This window comes from Primulina tabacum, chromosome 1 (assembly GCF_025594145.1).
Source record: "Primulina tabacum isolate GXHZ01 chromosome 1, ASM2559414v2, whole genome shotgun sequence".
NCBI classification, from domain to species: domain Eukaryota; kingdom Viridiplantae; phylum Streptophyta; class Magnoliopsida; order Lamiales; family Gesneriaceae; genus Primulina; species Primulina tabacum.
The window spans coordinates 59,460,172-59,474,871 of NC_134550.1; the positions used below are offsets into that span (position 1 = coordinate 59,460,172).

Below are 14,700 nucleotides of genomic sequence, written 5' to 3' on the forward strand. Positions count from 1 at the left end.
ATTTAATTTATTTGTTTAATTACGAGTATGTGAATGTACGTACAAACGAATTCTCGTGCCTAGCTATCCGATCCTAGCTATGGTCATTTCACTTTTTTAATTTGAAACTGAAATTAATGAAAGTCATGAATCTTCTTACATCAATTTAATGTCCACATACTGTTTTCTCCATGTAGTGTTTCTACGTACTACCTATCCTTCTGCAATCCCTTCATATAAATATTAATGTAAACTAAAGTTGACAGACTTTATCTCAAATCAATTAGAAATATTAAATTTAATATCATGTATTATTATTATTATTATTCAAATCATCCAAAAAATTGCTTTGTCTCGTTTTGAATTTTGGTTCTACTATGATTTCGAAAGTTAATTTTGATGTAATGACTTTGATTTTTTTTTTTTTTTTTTTTTTTTTGGGCTAGAACTATAATGTGACGCTAGATTTGGGGTTCGGAAATCAAAATTAAAAGCTAGGACATAAATCAAAGTTTGACTTATTAATAAACTAAACCTAAAATAGTAAGTTATTTGTAGACCATGTTTTATGAGTTAACAAAATTTTAAACTACTAAGTATTTTTTTATTTAATTAAACTTTTGAATTTTTAAACTATCATATCATTCATGCGTACAAAAAAATTCTTATATAAAATCATAAATTTTAAAAATAAAAAAATTATTTAACACAAAGACTTGTATACGTATACGTGCATTGCATACAAAAACACTCTAGTTTATCATATATAATTTACATGCACATAAACAAGACAATGTCTCCAGAGAACAAAAATAACACTAAAACTCTCATGAGACCATCTCACAGATCAATCTTATAAGACAGATCTTATATCCGACAGGAACTGTTAAAAATATTATTTTTTATGTATATATCGGGAACAATAAGCGCGATCTTTTTAGATAATGCCATGTTATTTTTCAATTTATAGATATTATAAGATAATTTGCCTCTATCAACGCCTTTTCAAATAACTGTGTCTTGACTCGGACTCTGCCTCTATAAAAGCATATACCATGTGTTGCAATTCATATTATGGTTCATCTTCTCTTCAACGAAAAAGCTTCTCTATCTTCCCGAAGCCATGGCTCGAATAGGCTCAAAGATCATAATATTTTGTGTTATTTTGTCAAATTTTTGTTTAGCTCTTGCAGATGATGTGAAGTTGAATGTGGAGGCGGTGACCACCATCGGAAAATCAGACGATAACTTCATATGCGCAACATTGGATTGGTGGCCTTCAAACAAATGCGATTATGATCAATGTCCATGGGGACAAGCTGGCCTCCTCAATCTGGTGCTGCTTTTCTTGGATACATAAAATTATGATCAAGTGCTAAAAACTTGAGTCTAACTATTGTGTGGATTCCATCTCTAATGAATCATATCACATGCATGTATACGTGTATGTCTATATAAAAGTTACAGACCCCCTAACGCAAGGTGGTGATTTCTGAACGATATTAAAGTGCTAAAATACTGTGATTTTCACCAGCCTTCAACCCACTTCGGATCAGACTTGGAGGTTCACTACAAGATCAGGTTCTATACAAAGTTGGTAACTCTATCAAGAAGTGCCCGCACTTCAAGAAAAGAGATGACCAACTGTTTGGATTCACCAAAGGTTGTTTTCACATGGACAGATGGGATCAACTCAACAAATTGTTCAACGATACCGGGTAAACCTAACCACATATGATTTATAAAATGTTAGGTGACACAGGGAATAAGTAACTCACAGAAGCATTGATTTATTCAGGGCAAAAATAACTTTTGGCTTGAATGCTTGAATCGGAAGGAAGAACGTTGAAGGTGATGATATGTTTATGGTGGGCGACTGGAACTCAAAAAATGCCCATGACTTCATACAGTACACGGCCTCTAAAGGATACAAGATTGACTCATACAGTCATACGAACTAGGTAGCAATCAACAATCATTTTTATGACTTGAAACTTCTTCTGGTTTTTGTTTTGACTTAAAAGACTCAATTTTCTTCAGGCAACGATCTCTGTGGAAGTGGAGTTTCGAAAAAAGTAGAAGCAGAGCAATATGGAAAGGATGTTATCGAACTCAAGAGACTAGTCCAAGATGTGTATCCTGACCCTTCTACACAACCTAAGGTTTTAGCCCCTGCTGGATTCTATCTATGATGAACAATGGTTCAATACATTCCTTCAGACAACAGGACCAAATGTTGTCGATGGCGTAACCCACCACACTTACAATCTTGGTGCAGGTACCCTATTAAAAGAGACGAATCTTGAATTTGATGATAATATGTCCAACACGCACGTGCACAGGGCTTGGTTTCATATTTTGCATTTGTGCAGCTGTTGACTCCACTCTTATCAACAAGTTTCAAGATCCCTATTTCCTTGACCAAGTTGCTCAAACATATGAAGATGTTTCTGCCATTGTCAACTTATTCTGGCCATGGTCCGGGGCGTGGGTCGGGGAAGCAGGAGGGGCTTACAACAGTGGTGGCAAAGATGTTTCTCATACTTTTGCTAATGGATTCTGGTTTGTACATCTATTTCTCTCTGTTTTATGTTTGTAAATTTACATGTCTCACGATAAGAGACTAAATTGATGAGTGTCCATCCATAAAACAGGTATTTGGATCAATTGCGTATGACCTCAACATTCAACCACAAGGTTTTCTGCAGGCAAGCATTGATTGGAGGAAACTATATATGCTTTGCTAAACACGCGCAACCACCTTCATCCCTAATCCAGATTAGTATGGGTGAGTAATAAAGCTTGCATTGATTCGTAGTCCTTTTAAGAAAATAAAGATTCATTTGATAATTTTAACATTTTCTTTTGATTGCTGATTTTTTTTTTTTTTTTTTTTTGCAGTGCTCTTTTGTGGCACCGCTTGATGGGAAAGAATGTGCTCGCTACCTTCTCATGACAGCTCCCCTTACTTGCGCGCCTATACTCATTGCTCCAAAAACTCGGTAAACTGGATTTTTTTACAAACCCATAATTTATTTAATTTCTAATAGAAGAGTCGACCATTCTTTTCTTGCTCCGGTGCGTAGAAAAAGGCCTAAATTTTTGTGCTTGAATTTGTTAGGATGGAATCACAACAATGCTCATCAACATGTCAAATTCTACAACCTTTGAAGTTTCAGTGATGAATGACATGAATTTACACCCCAATACCGGACGCAAGTTGGAAGATAACGGGGACAATACACAGAGGGAAGAGTACCATTTGACAGAGTGATGTGTTGCTGCTGAATGGAACACCACTGAAGCTCACTGAATCATCAGAAATTCCCGACATGAATCCGCAGCTTGTCGATAATGCGTCACCCATCTCTAGGGCTCCTGATTCTATAGTTTTTGCTACGATTAAATGATTCAAGGCTTCAGCATGTGCTAACTGGGAAAATTTTGGTTTATACTTTAGACAATTTTTTAGGTTTTTTCAGTTTAAATTTTTAAGTCTCGAGAAACTATTTAGCAAGTTTTTTTTTTTTTTAATAGAATTAGTAGTTTTAAAAGGTATGGTTTTCTTAAAACTTATTGGTTTTGTATATTATCATCATCATTATCATTCATCTTAACTAGGTGTCATGGTGGGTTTGTGCCAACCTCGAACATCATTTTACGCGAATTGTAGCATATGAGATTATGCTTCACTCTTGACGAATCATCTTTGGATGTTCCTTGTTTGATGTGTCTAAAGAAATACAAAAGGAAGGAATAAATTCTACTTAAACTTTTCAATGTTTTTTTGGCTCTCTAATTCTTAAATCCACTGCCTTTCAATTGGAACCAAATCTAGTTTAGAACGTAATTGGGAATTAGCGCAAAAAGTTTGATATGCTTTTCCCTTGCAAAGTGACCGAAAGCAAGAGGAAAGGGATGCTTGTTCATCAAGAGTTTTAAGATTCAAAACCAATCCTCGCATCCAAAGCACATATTCCATGTTGCTTTCCTCCAAAACTTTGTTATAGCAGTGCACTCATCCAACTACGTAATCTCTTTAAACTGTTTCTCCTTCAAATAACCCAACGAACCATGGGAATAACCTATACTTTTTCATCTAAACAAAGATCAGAAAAAATGTCCCTTGGCAAAGAATGGAGAGTTTGATCAAGCAAACAAGGTAACTCGACTATATTATTGCCTTCATAAACTATTTCTCCATCACCACAGTCATTTTCTAGAGCTGGGTTTTTTAATGGTAAACAAGAAATTAACAAAGAAGAGATCAGCAGCACAAGAGACCGAAACATCCTACTAATTGGGAAATCCACAATCCTTCGAGGTATTCCAGAATTTAACATGAAACTGAAAAATGGATTATGTGGCCAATTATCCTCAAGTTTAATATATGCGCAAGTTATGCTGTTTCAAAGAAAATTAGTAATTCTGTATGGGTCATGAACCGATGAACATAACTTGGTGCTATGTGTTGCAGAGAAGAAAAGAACCCTGAGCTGGGTTGGGAGATCTTTTGCTAGACAAATGAGTGGGGATTATGATTATAGCACCGCTGATTATGCCGCAGCAATTGCAGCAGCAGCTTTTGCTGTTCAATCACTTGATGATTCAAGAACCAAGGACCACAAAGGGACAACATATGACCCTGATAAGCCCTTAAACTCGTTGAATAGCAAAGCAGAAGTTGAAGAAATTTTGCCCGGACCACGCAAAAGTTCACTAAAACTATCTGGTAAGATACTAATCCGACCTACCTCTGGGCTACAAGTGAACTACTATTTTTCTGTCTTTCTGGCATCAAGAGATAAATTATGCACGCAGAGGAAAGTCCAAAGACAAGTTTCAGAGATAAAAGGGTACCTGAGAAAGCACCACCCGTCAAGAAGAAAGTAAGTTTTGAAGATATTACTGACAAACCTGAAAATCCAGCACTAGGGAGGACAGCTGAACGTGCCCAGTCCACAGCAAGGTCTCCATCTTTTGCAGATAAAAATTTGGATATGAATATGATAGACAGGAAAAAGCCTGGGACCTCGTTGCCAATACCTGATCATCCACCAATAGGATCGTCCATGACTAAACCTGTTGAGAACAGAATAAAGAAAGCCATAAAACCTGGACCTGGGAATGCTAAGGCAGATTCTTGGGAAAAGACCGAGATGGTTAGCATCAAGGAAAGGTATTGTTATTTCTAGTTTGAAGGACAAGTATTGCACTCGCGTGTGTCGGTGTGTGTGAACATTTAAAAAAGACCTTACAAGTTACTACAAATTAGACCTGCATATAATGCAAGTTGTTTTAGGTATGAGAAGATGATGGCCAATGTCGAAAACTGGGGGACTGAAAGGAAGGCACAGGCTAAACGCAAAATAGAAAGAATAGAGGTTAATTCTTTTCAACCCTTCGATCCACTCACTAGTACTTGAGATTACTTAGAAGCTGATGAATATATAGATGACAAATTTTCAGGCTGAATTGGACAGGAGAAGACTAAAAGCCATGCAAAGATACCACGATTCGATCACTAGAATCGAAAGGATTGCAAGAGGAGCTAAAGCACAAGCAGAGGAGACTCGCAGAAACGAGGAGTTCAAAGCGAAAGAGAGAGCAAATAAAATAAGATCTACAGGGAAACTTCCAGCTACTTGTTTGTGCTTTTGAATTCTAAATGAAATTCGCAAAACTTGCAGTTGTGTAACCAAACCACTGAAGAAACACTTATTTGATTGAGCATATAACATAAAACCATATGTATTCCGTCCAAATGCAACAACATTCTTTAACCATACTCTCTCACTTTCATCACGAGACACTGTGTGACATGGTTGCATGCATATTTTCATCACACCAAAAGTCTTTTAGTGGTAAAATATAGGTATTTGGACTGAAACATTAGCGAATCTAGAAATCCTTGGTTTTGGAAATGTGAATAAGGTGACAGAAATTCATGATAACTTTAATTTTTAATATATTTTAAATTTTAAATGAAAGTTAAATTTGGAAATTTGACCGTCACCAGCCCTCAACTGGGGTATGGAAGTAAATGCCGCCGTGGGCGTTGTTGGAAGTTTAGACCATCATCCTAATTGCCTTTTGCATGAGTGCTTCACAAGCTTGCCAGTACTCCATAATATTAATAAATCAAAGTATAAATAAATTAATCTGAGAAATATATTCCGATAATTTTTTATTTATAGGTACAACACAACATCGATATACAAATTAAAACATAAAAATAAAATTTGCACACGCAAGGCAATACATAAACTTGCAAGATATATAGAATCATAAACATTAATGAAAACTCCATTTTTGTTTCTTTTTTCTTTGTTGGAATATATAATACGTATGTTATATAGCATGGAATCCCCAGCCATTTTTGTGAAATTCGATGTTTCCAGCTTCTCACTCGTTATACTTATCATCACTGGCATAATTTCCAGTGGTAGCACGGTAGCCTCCTGACGGCTTCTTTAAGTAACTCTCCGATGCATCGAAGGCGTTATACCCCTCTCCAGAATCAGCTCCAGTGGTAGCGTCGTCTCTTGACGGAGTGTAAGAGAAATCCTCCGTCGACGTATACTTTCCATAGTTATCAGTTTCTGTTCCCGATGGCTTCGCTGATACGTCTTCCGTTGCCTCCTCCCCATATTCCCCTTCAGGCTTCTCATACTCATCAGTTCCAGTGGTCGAGCCGCCATATGACGGCTTCTTAGAGAAACTCTCCTCCGTATCCTCCCCATACCTTCCTTCAGGCTTCTGATCATGCTCATCAGTTTCAGTAGTGGCGCCACCGTAAGACGGCTTCTTCAAGAAACCCTCCTCCGTATCCTCCCCATAACCCCCTTCGGGCTGCTCATACTCATTAGTTCCAGTGGTGGCACCGCCGTATGACTGCTTCTTTGAATAACCATCCTCCGTAACTTCCCCATATCCCCCTCCAGATTGATCATACTCTTCACTTCCGTAAGTTCCTACTGCGTCCCCACCACCTGATGGCTTGTCTGGGTAAACCTCAGTGGTGCCATCCCCATAGGACCCCGGCTTTTCATAATCGTCACTTGCATCAGCTCCTTTGGTAATTACGTGGCCACTTGAATAAGTGTCAGTGGCTGCGGTGGTTTCAGTGGCATAGCTTGAGGAGTCTGGCTTCTGGTCATCAGAATTTGGATTGGCTTGATCAGTTTTCTGAAATTTGGAGAAGAAATTCATTGGTAAACAAAAGAGAAATTAGTAGATAGAAATTGGAAACGAATTGGAGAAAGAAGAAGCTTAAATATGCTTTGAGGTGGTGGAAATAGGAGGAAACCAGTTATATATATACACATATATGGAAATGGATATTTTTTCGATATTCCAACTGTGTGTTTTGTGAGTGTAGATATCGCGTGGCATTGGCCTTACAAATGGATCGTATTCAATATCAAGATAATGTGGCATTAATGCATGGGAAGAAAATGAAACTAAACAAATTTTCGTACAAATTTAAGAAAATATCCAGTGTGAGTATATATAATTGATCTGTTAGGCACCCATTATGGGATTTTACGTGTCTTGCTGGGTGAAATTCACATATTAGATGTGATGAAATTGTACATCTATGTTGGTAGAGCAATGTATATAGATATCCGGGCTACCCAATATTTTTAAAAAATTTAAATATTAATTTGATATTAATCAAGTTTATCGATTCAAAATATTAAATGATTCCATAGTTTAAAACTATAGCATGGGTAGATTAATACTTATGATTCCACTATTGACATTCAATAAATAGACGTCAACTCATATGTGATCACATATATGTTGATAATGGGTGTCAAGGATATCAATCCTTTATATAGGAGGGTGTGTGCGTAAATCATGAGATACAAAAGGAGAAAAAGTAGGTCTCTTGTGAGGATTTACCTGATATATATTTGAAGTGAAAAGTAATATTTTGAAATAAAATATAATACTTTCATGAGTTGTTGTGGGGACCCGGACGCTAATCATCTTATTAATCGTCATTGGGACTAAGTTAATTAATTATAATAAACAGGGTCTAATTTTTTTTTTTTAAATGCGGAACGTAATGGCATACATCTTAACATACACGTCAGTACTAAAAGTACAAATCTTGCACTATATACAATCAGTCTCAACTAAGGTTTAACAACTAAATAACAAGTGTTTAAACCCTAACTCTAGTCCAAGTCCGTAGTCTCCACTCTAACTCGATCTTTCTTCACCTCTGTGACCCTGAACATGTCCCACATGTTGACATGCACACATACAGACAAGACAACAGCCGGATAACTCCGGTGAGATATAAATATCCCAGTATAAACAATGTATCAACGCAATCATATAAAACATATATAAAAGCATAAACAATCATTAAAACATGTATCTAATCTGACTACATGAATCAATACGAATCTGTATTTAAGTCAATGACTTATTATCTTATCTCAACTTATTTCTAACCTAGGGATCCCGATCTAATTTAGACTTTGGTATGATGTATCGAATGTCTACAATAGATGTCGATCTACATCTAAGCTCATCGATACACCGTAAGTCTAGAGTCTACGCGGTTCTGACAAAGACTCGGCGGTTCTGCCCTAGCTAGGCTGATCTGCCCTAGACTCAAACTCTGGCTCTGCTATAATTTAATAGACTAAACATATCAATCTGATAATCTGCAAATATCAATGCAATAAAATAAAGTATGTGATTTTGGGAAACTCAAGTCAAACCTAACTCGAGTTGTGCAATCCGCATCCCGAATCAACATTTATTTATACCTTTTATTATGTCGCTCTGATACAATCGAAGTCTCGACTCAAAGCCTGTCAATGTTCAATCTGGCAATGACAATATCAATATAGTGTATCAATATTCTATTCAAATCAAAACATCCCCGTCTTATCAAATTCTGACGGTACAACAGTACAATCTTGCGATACCGGTGATACCACACCAGTATATACTAATTCCAATAATTTATAATCAACCACCGTACAAATCTGACATCACATCTCAGTCAATTTAACTCTAAATTCATAACAATTCCATAATCAATTTGTTTCTTAATCTGACTTCGATTCTATGATGTCTACTATGTCAAGAACATCATATATGAATTCCATGCAATTCTGACAATATCATAATTTCAAAACATGTCAAAACGTAGTAAACTTACGTTCAGTTGTAGTCTGCGTCGATAGAAACACAGTATCGAAGTCGGATTCAAAATCGGACGGACGAATTTCTCACAAAAGGCGTAAGGATTTTCTATAACTTCACAGAGACTTTTTCTCGATTCTTTTCTGATTCTGAAGAATTTTCGTACGTTTTGTATATATATATATATATATATACACACACACATTCACGCATGTAAAGCAAATGGCTCATCCTACATGCAACACGTCTCGCGCATATGCGTGACCCTTCTCGGCGCATATGCGCGAGACAGTATGTCTCGGCGCGTGTCTTCCCAGCCGCTCGCGCATATGCGTGACCCTTCTCGGCGCATATGCGCGAGACAGTATGTCTCGGCGCGTGTCTTCCCAGCCGCTCGCGCATATGCGCGCCTCTATTCCGCGCATATGCGCGAGGCTCTCTGGACTCGACCTGTGCAGCTAGCGCATATGCGCGCCCTCATGTCGCGCATATGCGTGAGGTCTTCTGCCCATTTGGCGCATGGGCGCGCATCACGTCGCGCACGTGCGCGAGAGGCACTGTCCTCGCACATAAATTATCACACGTTACCTCAAATCGTGTCTCGGTTAATCCTCTCATAATCACATCAAATTATAAATCAATAATTACGGATTACTAGGATAAAATTCTCGGGCATTACAGTTTTGTAGGTCGTCTTAAAAAATTGACTTATAAAATAGTCTTGTAGAAGTTTAATTATGTGAAGGAGAAATACATGAAAATATTAACTAGAATATGTAAATTAGTTTTAGATCGTGATTTATTTTATTTCATGGATGTCTCAGTCCACTTCAAAAGTTTAAATTTGTTAACATCGTGAGTTGCAGCAGTTAATGTTTGTTTTCTTGCATAGTTATATGTTCTCCATTTTCTATTTGGACTAATTGATCTTAAGATATCAAATGAACTTCAATGGAGATCATCTAAAATTTAAAATTTGGACACTGACAAAAAAGGATCGATGATAAGTATATTTGGACTGATCAAGTGGTAGGGGTCGACACTGATGTCGGCTGTATTTATTTATTATAATTATAATTTAATATACTGAAAGGGGTTTTTTGTAACAACTGCCAATTTATTAAATCATTGAATAACGAGTGTCGGCTAATCGGTATGGTTTTTGGTCAAAATGGGAAGTGTTTGGATGGGATGTTCTAAAATAAAATAGAGGAGATAGAATTCCTATCGAGCTTTTTCCCAAAATCCAAATGTGACTCTTCACTATTTTCGTTTTAGCAACCTGGCCGCAACTCAATATATCTAATTGCCCCATTATAAATATTCGAGTGCTTTGTTGTTCGTGTTGTGTATCCAATCCTACAATTCAGTACGATAAATAAATATAAAATAATTATTACTTACTAATCGTTAATAATCATTTATTGGGTGGTCCATCTCCAACCACCACTGTGCAAATGGTCAAATTAAGGTTTGTTTGAGCAATTATCATTTTAAAAAATTTTATTATCAGACTTTTTCTTTATAAATCTGCAACATTTCATAAAAGAAAAGTCTAATATCACTTTTTTAATCTACGTAAATCACTTACCTTTTCAGATAAGATTTGGTTGTAAATGTACCAAATTTCCACTTGATTGATGCTATTACAACGAAATTTTGAGGGGGCGAAAAACAGACCATAAATTTATACTCTTAATCGAACAGAAATTCATTATAGTTTTGATAAAATCAAGAATTAATAATATTTCTGTAGTTCGATTACGATTGTTGAAATTTTTTGGAGTTTATTTCTATATGCATTCCTGTATTTAATTCTTTTGTATTATTTAAGTAAAATTTTTAAAAACCCAAAGTTTTTATGACCAGAAAAAAGCTCAAAGAGCCAAGATTGGGCTTTTTGTAATGCTATTAATTGGGCCGGGGATTGTAGACCAGAAACCGAGCCCATCCTCAAAAGACGCACAACACACAGTTGTCCACTTGGTTCGCTTGGCACCTCCAGTGACAGCAATGGAGATGGAAATCGGCAGCGATTCAGCCAAGCATATAAAAAAGGAAGAGCTGTTTAAAGCTGCGGAATCGGGCGATTCCTCGCTTTTCAAATTACTCGCTGAAGAACAACTCCACAGAGCCATGTCCCTTCGCAATGAAGACGGACGTTCGCTCCTACATGTGGCCGTTTCAAGCTCGCAAATTGATGTACAATTTGTAATTCAGTTGTCATTGATCTCGTCAAAATTTCATCAGCTTTTTTTGTTGTTTTATCTCGCTGTTATTGTTTAAAGGAATAACTGAAAGATCGATTCACGTATTCCTCGATGTTCATGTTATTAGCTTCCCTCAGGCTAGGTTACTAGATTTCGAGCTCATGGTACAACATTAGGTTCTCGTTCTTTTTTAGTTTAGATAGATAGATTCCGCTGTGTAAAGCTGGCAAGATGATTGAAATATTATCTGATGAAGTGTTTTCCACGGAAATCGAAGCTTTTGATAAACTAGGTCGATTTTGCTGGTTCATTTCACCTTGGATGCAGATTTTCCCAAAGCATGTGGTTTTTTTTGTTCTTTTTATTTTTTTGGTGTCCGAGTGTAATTTGTATTTGTGAATGAAGTAGGCGGTGGAAATTCTATCAGATGCACATGCATCCGTTGTAAATAGTTCCGATGAAGAAGGCTGGGCTCCTCTGCACTCTGCTGCTAGTAGTGGCAATTTGAAGATTGTAGAAATTTTACTCAACAAAGGTGAGCGTTGGGTTTATGCTCTGCTACTCATAACAACTTGTATTATTTCCTATTTGAAAATTAATGCTGTAAGCTTTACAGGATTGGAATTTTATAATATTTGTATCTCTTTAATGTTAATTCTACTTGAAAATTTTATACAAATAATGCAAAGCTATTGAGTAAAAAATGCCTAATTATTGGAGTTGTGAATCAAAATTTAAAGTCGAGTCAACATTTTTTTTCAAGAAAAAGAAAAAAAAGCACATTTAGCGGCTAATTTCTTCCAAGCAAAAAGATCCATACAAGAGAGTTGGAGTTGCATGGAAATTACTGGTGCTTCCTTGTCAACTTTTATTTAATTTTCTTGTTCACACATCCCAGGAAACAGTCTAAAATTTCTTCATATTATGTGTTAGAGTTTGTGACTCGAATTCTTTTGAGTTTGCCTCAAAAAAATAATCGTGCAACACATGTGATGCAGTTGTAATCATGGAAGTTTCGGGGCTTTGTGATGGCAGCATATCAGCGAATCCCGGGCCGCACCCCACAACTGACCCCAATTGGGATTTGCGGGGGTGGCAGGACATTTATTATTTTTTGCGCACATATATTTATATGCATCGGGTCAGGGTTTTGCATATAGTTGTTAACTGAGTTGTCACTCTCCTCTTGTACTCATTGTTCAATATAGACTAGTGACTTTTTCACCCCTGCCCATGTTTTTTAACCATCAAGGGTTTTCCACATCAGCAGGTGAATGTGCAAAGTTGTTTTTTTTAATATCTGTTAAGGTGGTGACCACTTTTGTGAGTGGTTGAATGTGCAACAGTTGTTTTGTGGGTATCTGCTTGAACTTCATAATGTTTTGAAATATACATCCTGTATTAATACTGTTATTTATTTGTCTTTGGATGATCTCTGAATTTGGAAATGAAAAATGCTGATGACAGGAGCTGACGTTAATTTGAAAAACGATGGCGGTCGCACTGCTCTTCACTATTCTGCCAGCAAGGGTTACTTGAAAATAGCTGAAATATTGATTTCACATGGTGCAAAACTCAATATAAAGGACAAGGTTTGCACCTTCTTTTCAATATTGATTCATGCTTATAGTCTTCTTCGCAAATATCTCAGAGATGCTGCACGTGTATAGACATGCATTCATGAATGTTAAGTCCTGTTGTTTGCGTTGTTCTAGAATTTGCATTAAAATCACTGAATTACTCTTCATTCAGAACTTTCATAACTTGGGTGAAAGCCACTCAGTTGCAATCGCAACTATCGTAACTTCTACTTGTGTTATATATGTCTGACAATAACTTAATGTAGGTCGGATGCACCCCTTTGCATCGTGCAGCAAGCACAGGGAACACAGAGTTGTGTGAATTTTTGATTGAGGAAGGAGCAGAAGTTGATGATGCTGATAGAGCAGGTCAAACTCCACTTATGATTGCAGCAGAATGCCATAACAGAGAGGTAAAGACATATCCCTTCTTTCCTTGTGCTTATAGATCCAATAATTAAACGTAAAAATATTATAGTACATGCAGCAACTTTAATATATCTAGGGATTGTTCTTTCTCTTTGAATTTCAAAGAATTCTTGAATATGCATATACTTTTTTATACTGACGTGTATCTTGTTCATTTATTCTCTCCCATTGTTTGTTGGAACGACTATATGTCTTGTGTTAAATTTGCTTTTTTATCTTGTTAAGAAGCAAAAATTTTACTGCTCTGAGGGTTTTTTGAGTAACTTCTTAAATTTCTCACTATTCCTAGCTATATGGCAGGTAGCTCTCCTTCTTATAAGGCATGGAGCAGACGTGGATGCTAAGGATCGAGAAGGGTACACGGTTCTTGGTCGAGCCTCTGATGATCTTCGCCCAATTCTAGTCGAGGCTGCGAAGGCCATTCTGGAAGACTGAATGGACATGATACTCCTAAGAAACGAAAATATAAATCAGCTACTTGTGTTACATTTTGAGGTTGATTATTCGTTGAGACTAGTTTGCTAGTTTAGCGTTTCAGAAAGTAAGCCAATTAATTGAGGCAATCAGCCTAAACAGGAGTGTTTGAAAATCTATCAATCAAGTTAATTATCGTGTACTTGATCATCTTCTGCAACTATTCATACACATTAAGCTATTCCAGAGTTTGTGTTTCAGTTGAGTTTCTTCTCCTTTTTCAAAAATCATTCGTTACAGTTCAACTTCGAGAAAGTAAAAAATCCAATCCTGAGGTTGCATTAGGTTTCGATGATTTGGATTTGAAGTGAGAATTATGATTTTGATTTTAATTAGCTATATTATGAGAATTTGGAATCAAACATGTTGAATGGAAATAGTGTATAAAATATGAAAAGGGATATGAAATTCAACAGAAAATTCTCGTTCGATTTTTAATTATTTATAGTGTGTTTACGGTAATAAAAATGTGTGATTATAAAAAGAAACTGTGCGACGCAGGGTAGGATTGGATATAGTGTGTTTTCTTGAATTCACAAGCCTCACTCGTAGTCATTAAATTAACTATAAATTTTTTGATAATTTTAATATTATAAAATAAAGTTCATGAATATATTAACAAGCTCAAGCTCATGAGTCAAACTCGTTACTCAGCTCGAGATCAAATTTATTAATTAGAAACCCATTTAAGTTTGTTAAAGACACGAGGCATTTTGAGTTTGGTATCTAATCGAGTTTTGATAATTTATCATATTGCCCCACTGGAGGAAAATTGAGAGCTATGGTCCGTGGAGAATCTAGTGCAAATGTGTAACATTCATGTTCCTTATCATTACTACCTCAGCTTCTGCTATCCC

At 36.4% G+C, this 14,700-nt stretch overlaps 2 protein-coding genes and 1 pseudogene across 3 annotated transcripts; all 3 read left to right on the forward strand.

Annotated features, from left to right (window-relative positions):
* The first annotated feature begins 912 nt into the window (after positions 1 to 912).
* LOC142556282 (heparanase-like protein 2) lies at positions 913 to 3,596 on the forward strand (annotated as a pseudogene).
* Positions 3,597 to 3,862: 266 nt separating this feature from the next.
* Positions 3,863 to 5,760, forward strand: LOC142556276 (uncharacterized). The gene is made up of 6 exons (XM_075667691.1): positions 3,863 to 4,141; positions 4,254 to 4,303; positions 4,457 to 4,711; positions 4,801 to 5,158; positions 5,282 to 5,363; positions 5,449 to 5,760. Exons 1-6 carry the CDS (start codon positions 4,116 to 4,118, stop codon positions 5,638 to 5,640), a joined length of 963 nt encoding a protein of 320 aa, XP_075523806.1. The 5' UTR covers positions 3,863 to 4,115; the 3' UTR covers positions 5,641 to 5,760.
* A 5,345-nt stretch (positions 5,761 to 11,105) lies between these two features.
* LOC142556287 (uncharacterized) lies at positions 11,106 to 14,048 on the forward strand. 2 transcript variants are annotated; one of them, XM_075667724.1, is made up of 5 exons: positions 11,106 to 11,352; positions 11,769 to 11,895; positions 12,828 to 12,952; positions 13,207 to 13,353; positions 13,670 to 14,048. In XM_075667724.1, exons 1-5 carry the CDS (start codon positions 11,164 to 11,166, stop codon positions 13,802 to 13,804), a joined length of 723 nt encoding a protein of 240 aa, XP_075523839.1. In that variant the 5' UTR covers positions 11,106 to 11,163; the 3' UTR covers positions 13,805 to 14,048. The 2 variants fall into 2 exon arrangements, with proteins under 2 accessions (XP_075523839.1, XP_075523831.1); XM_075667716.1 differs by having other exon boundaries at positions 11,119 to 11,361.
* The last annotated feature ends 652 nt before the right edge of the window (positions 14,049 to 14,700 follow it).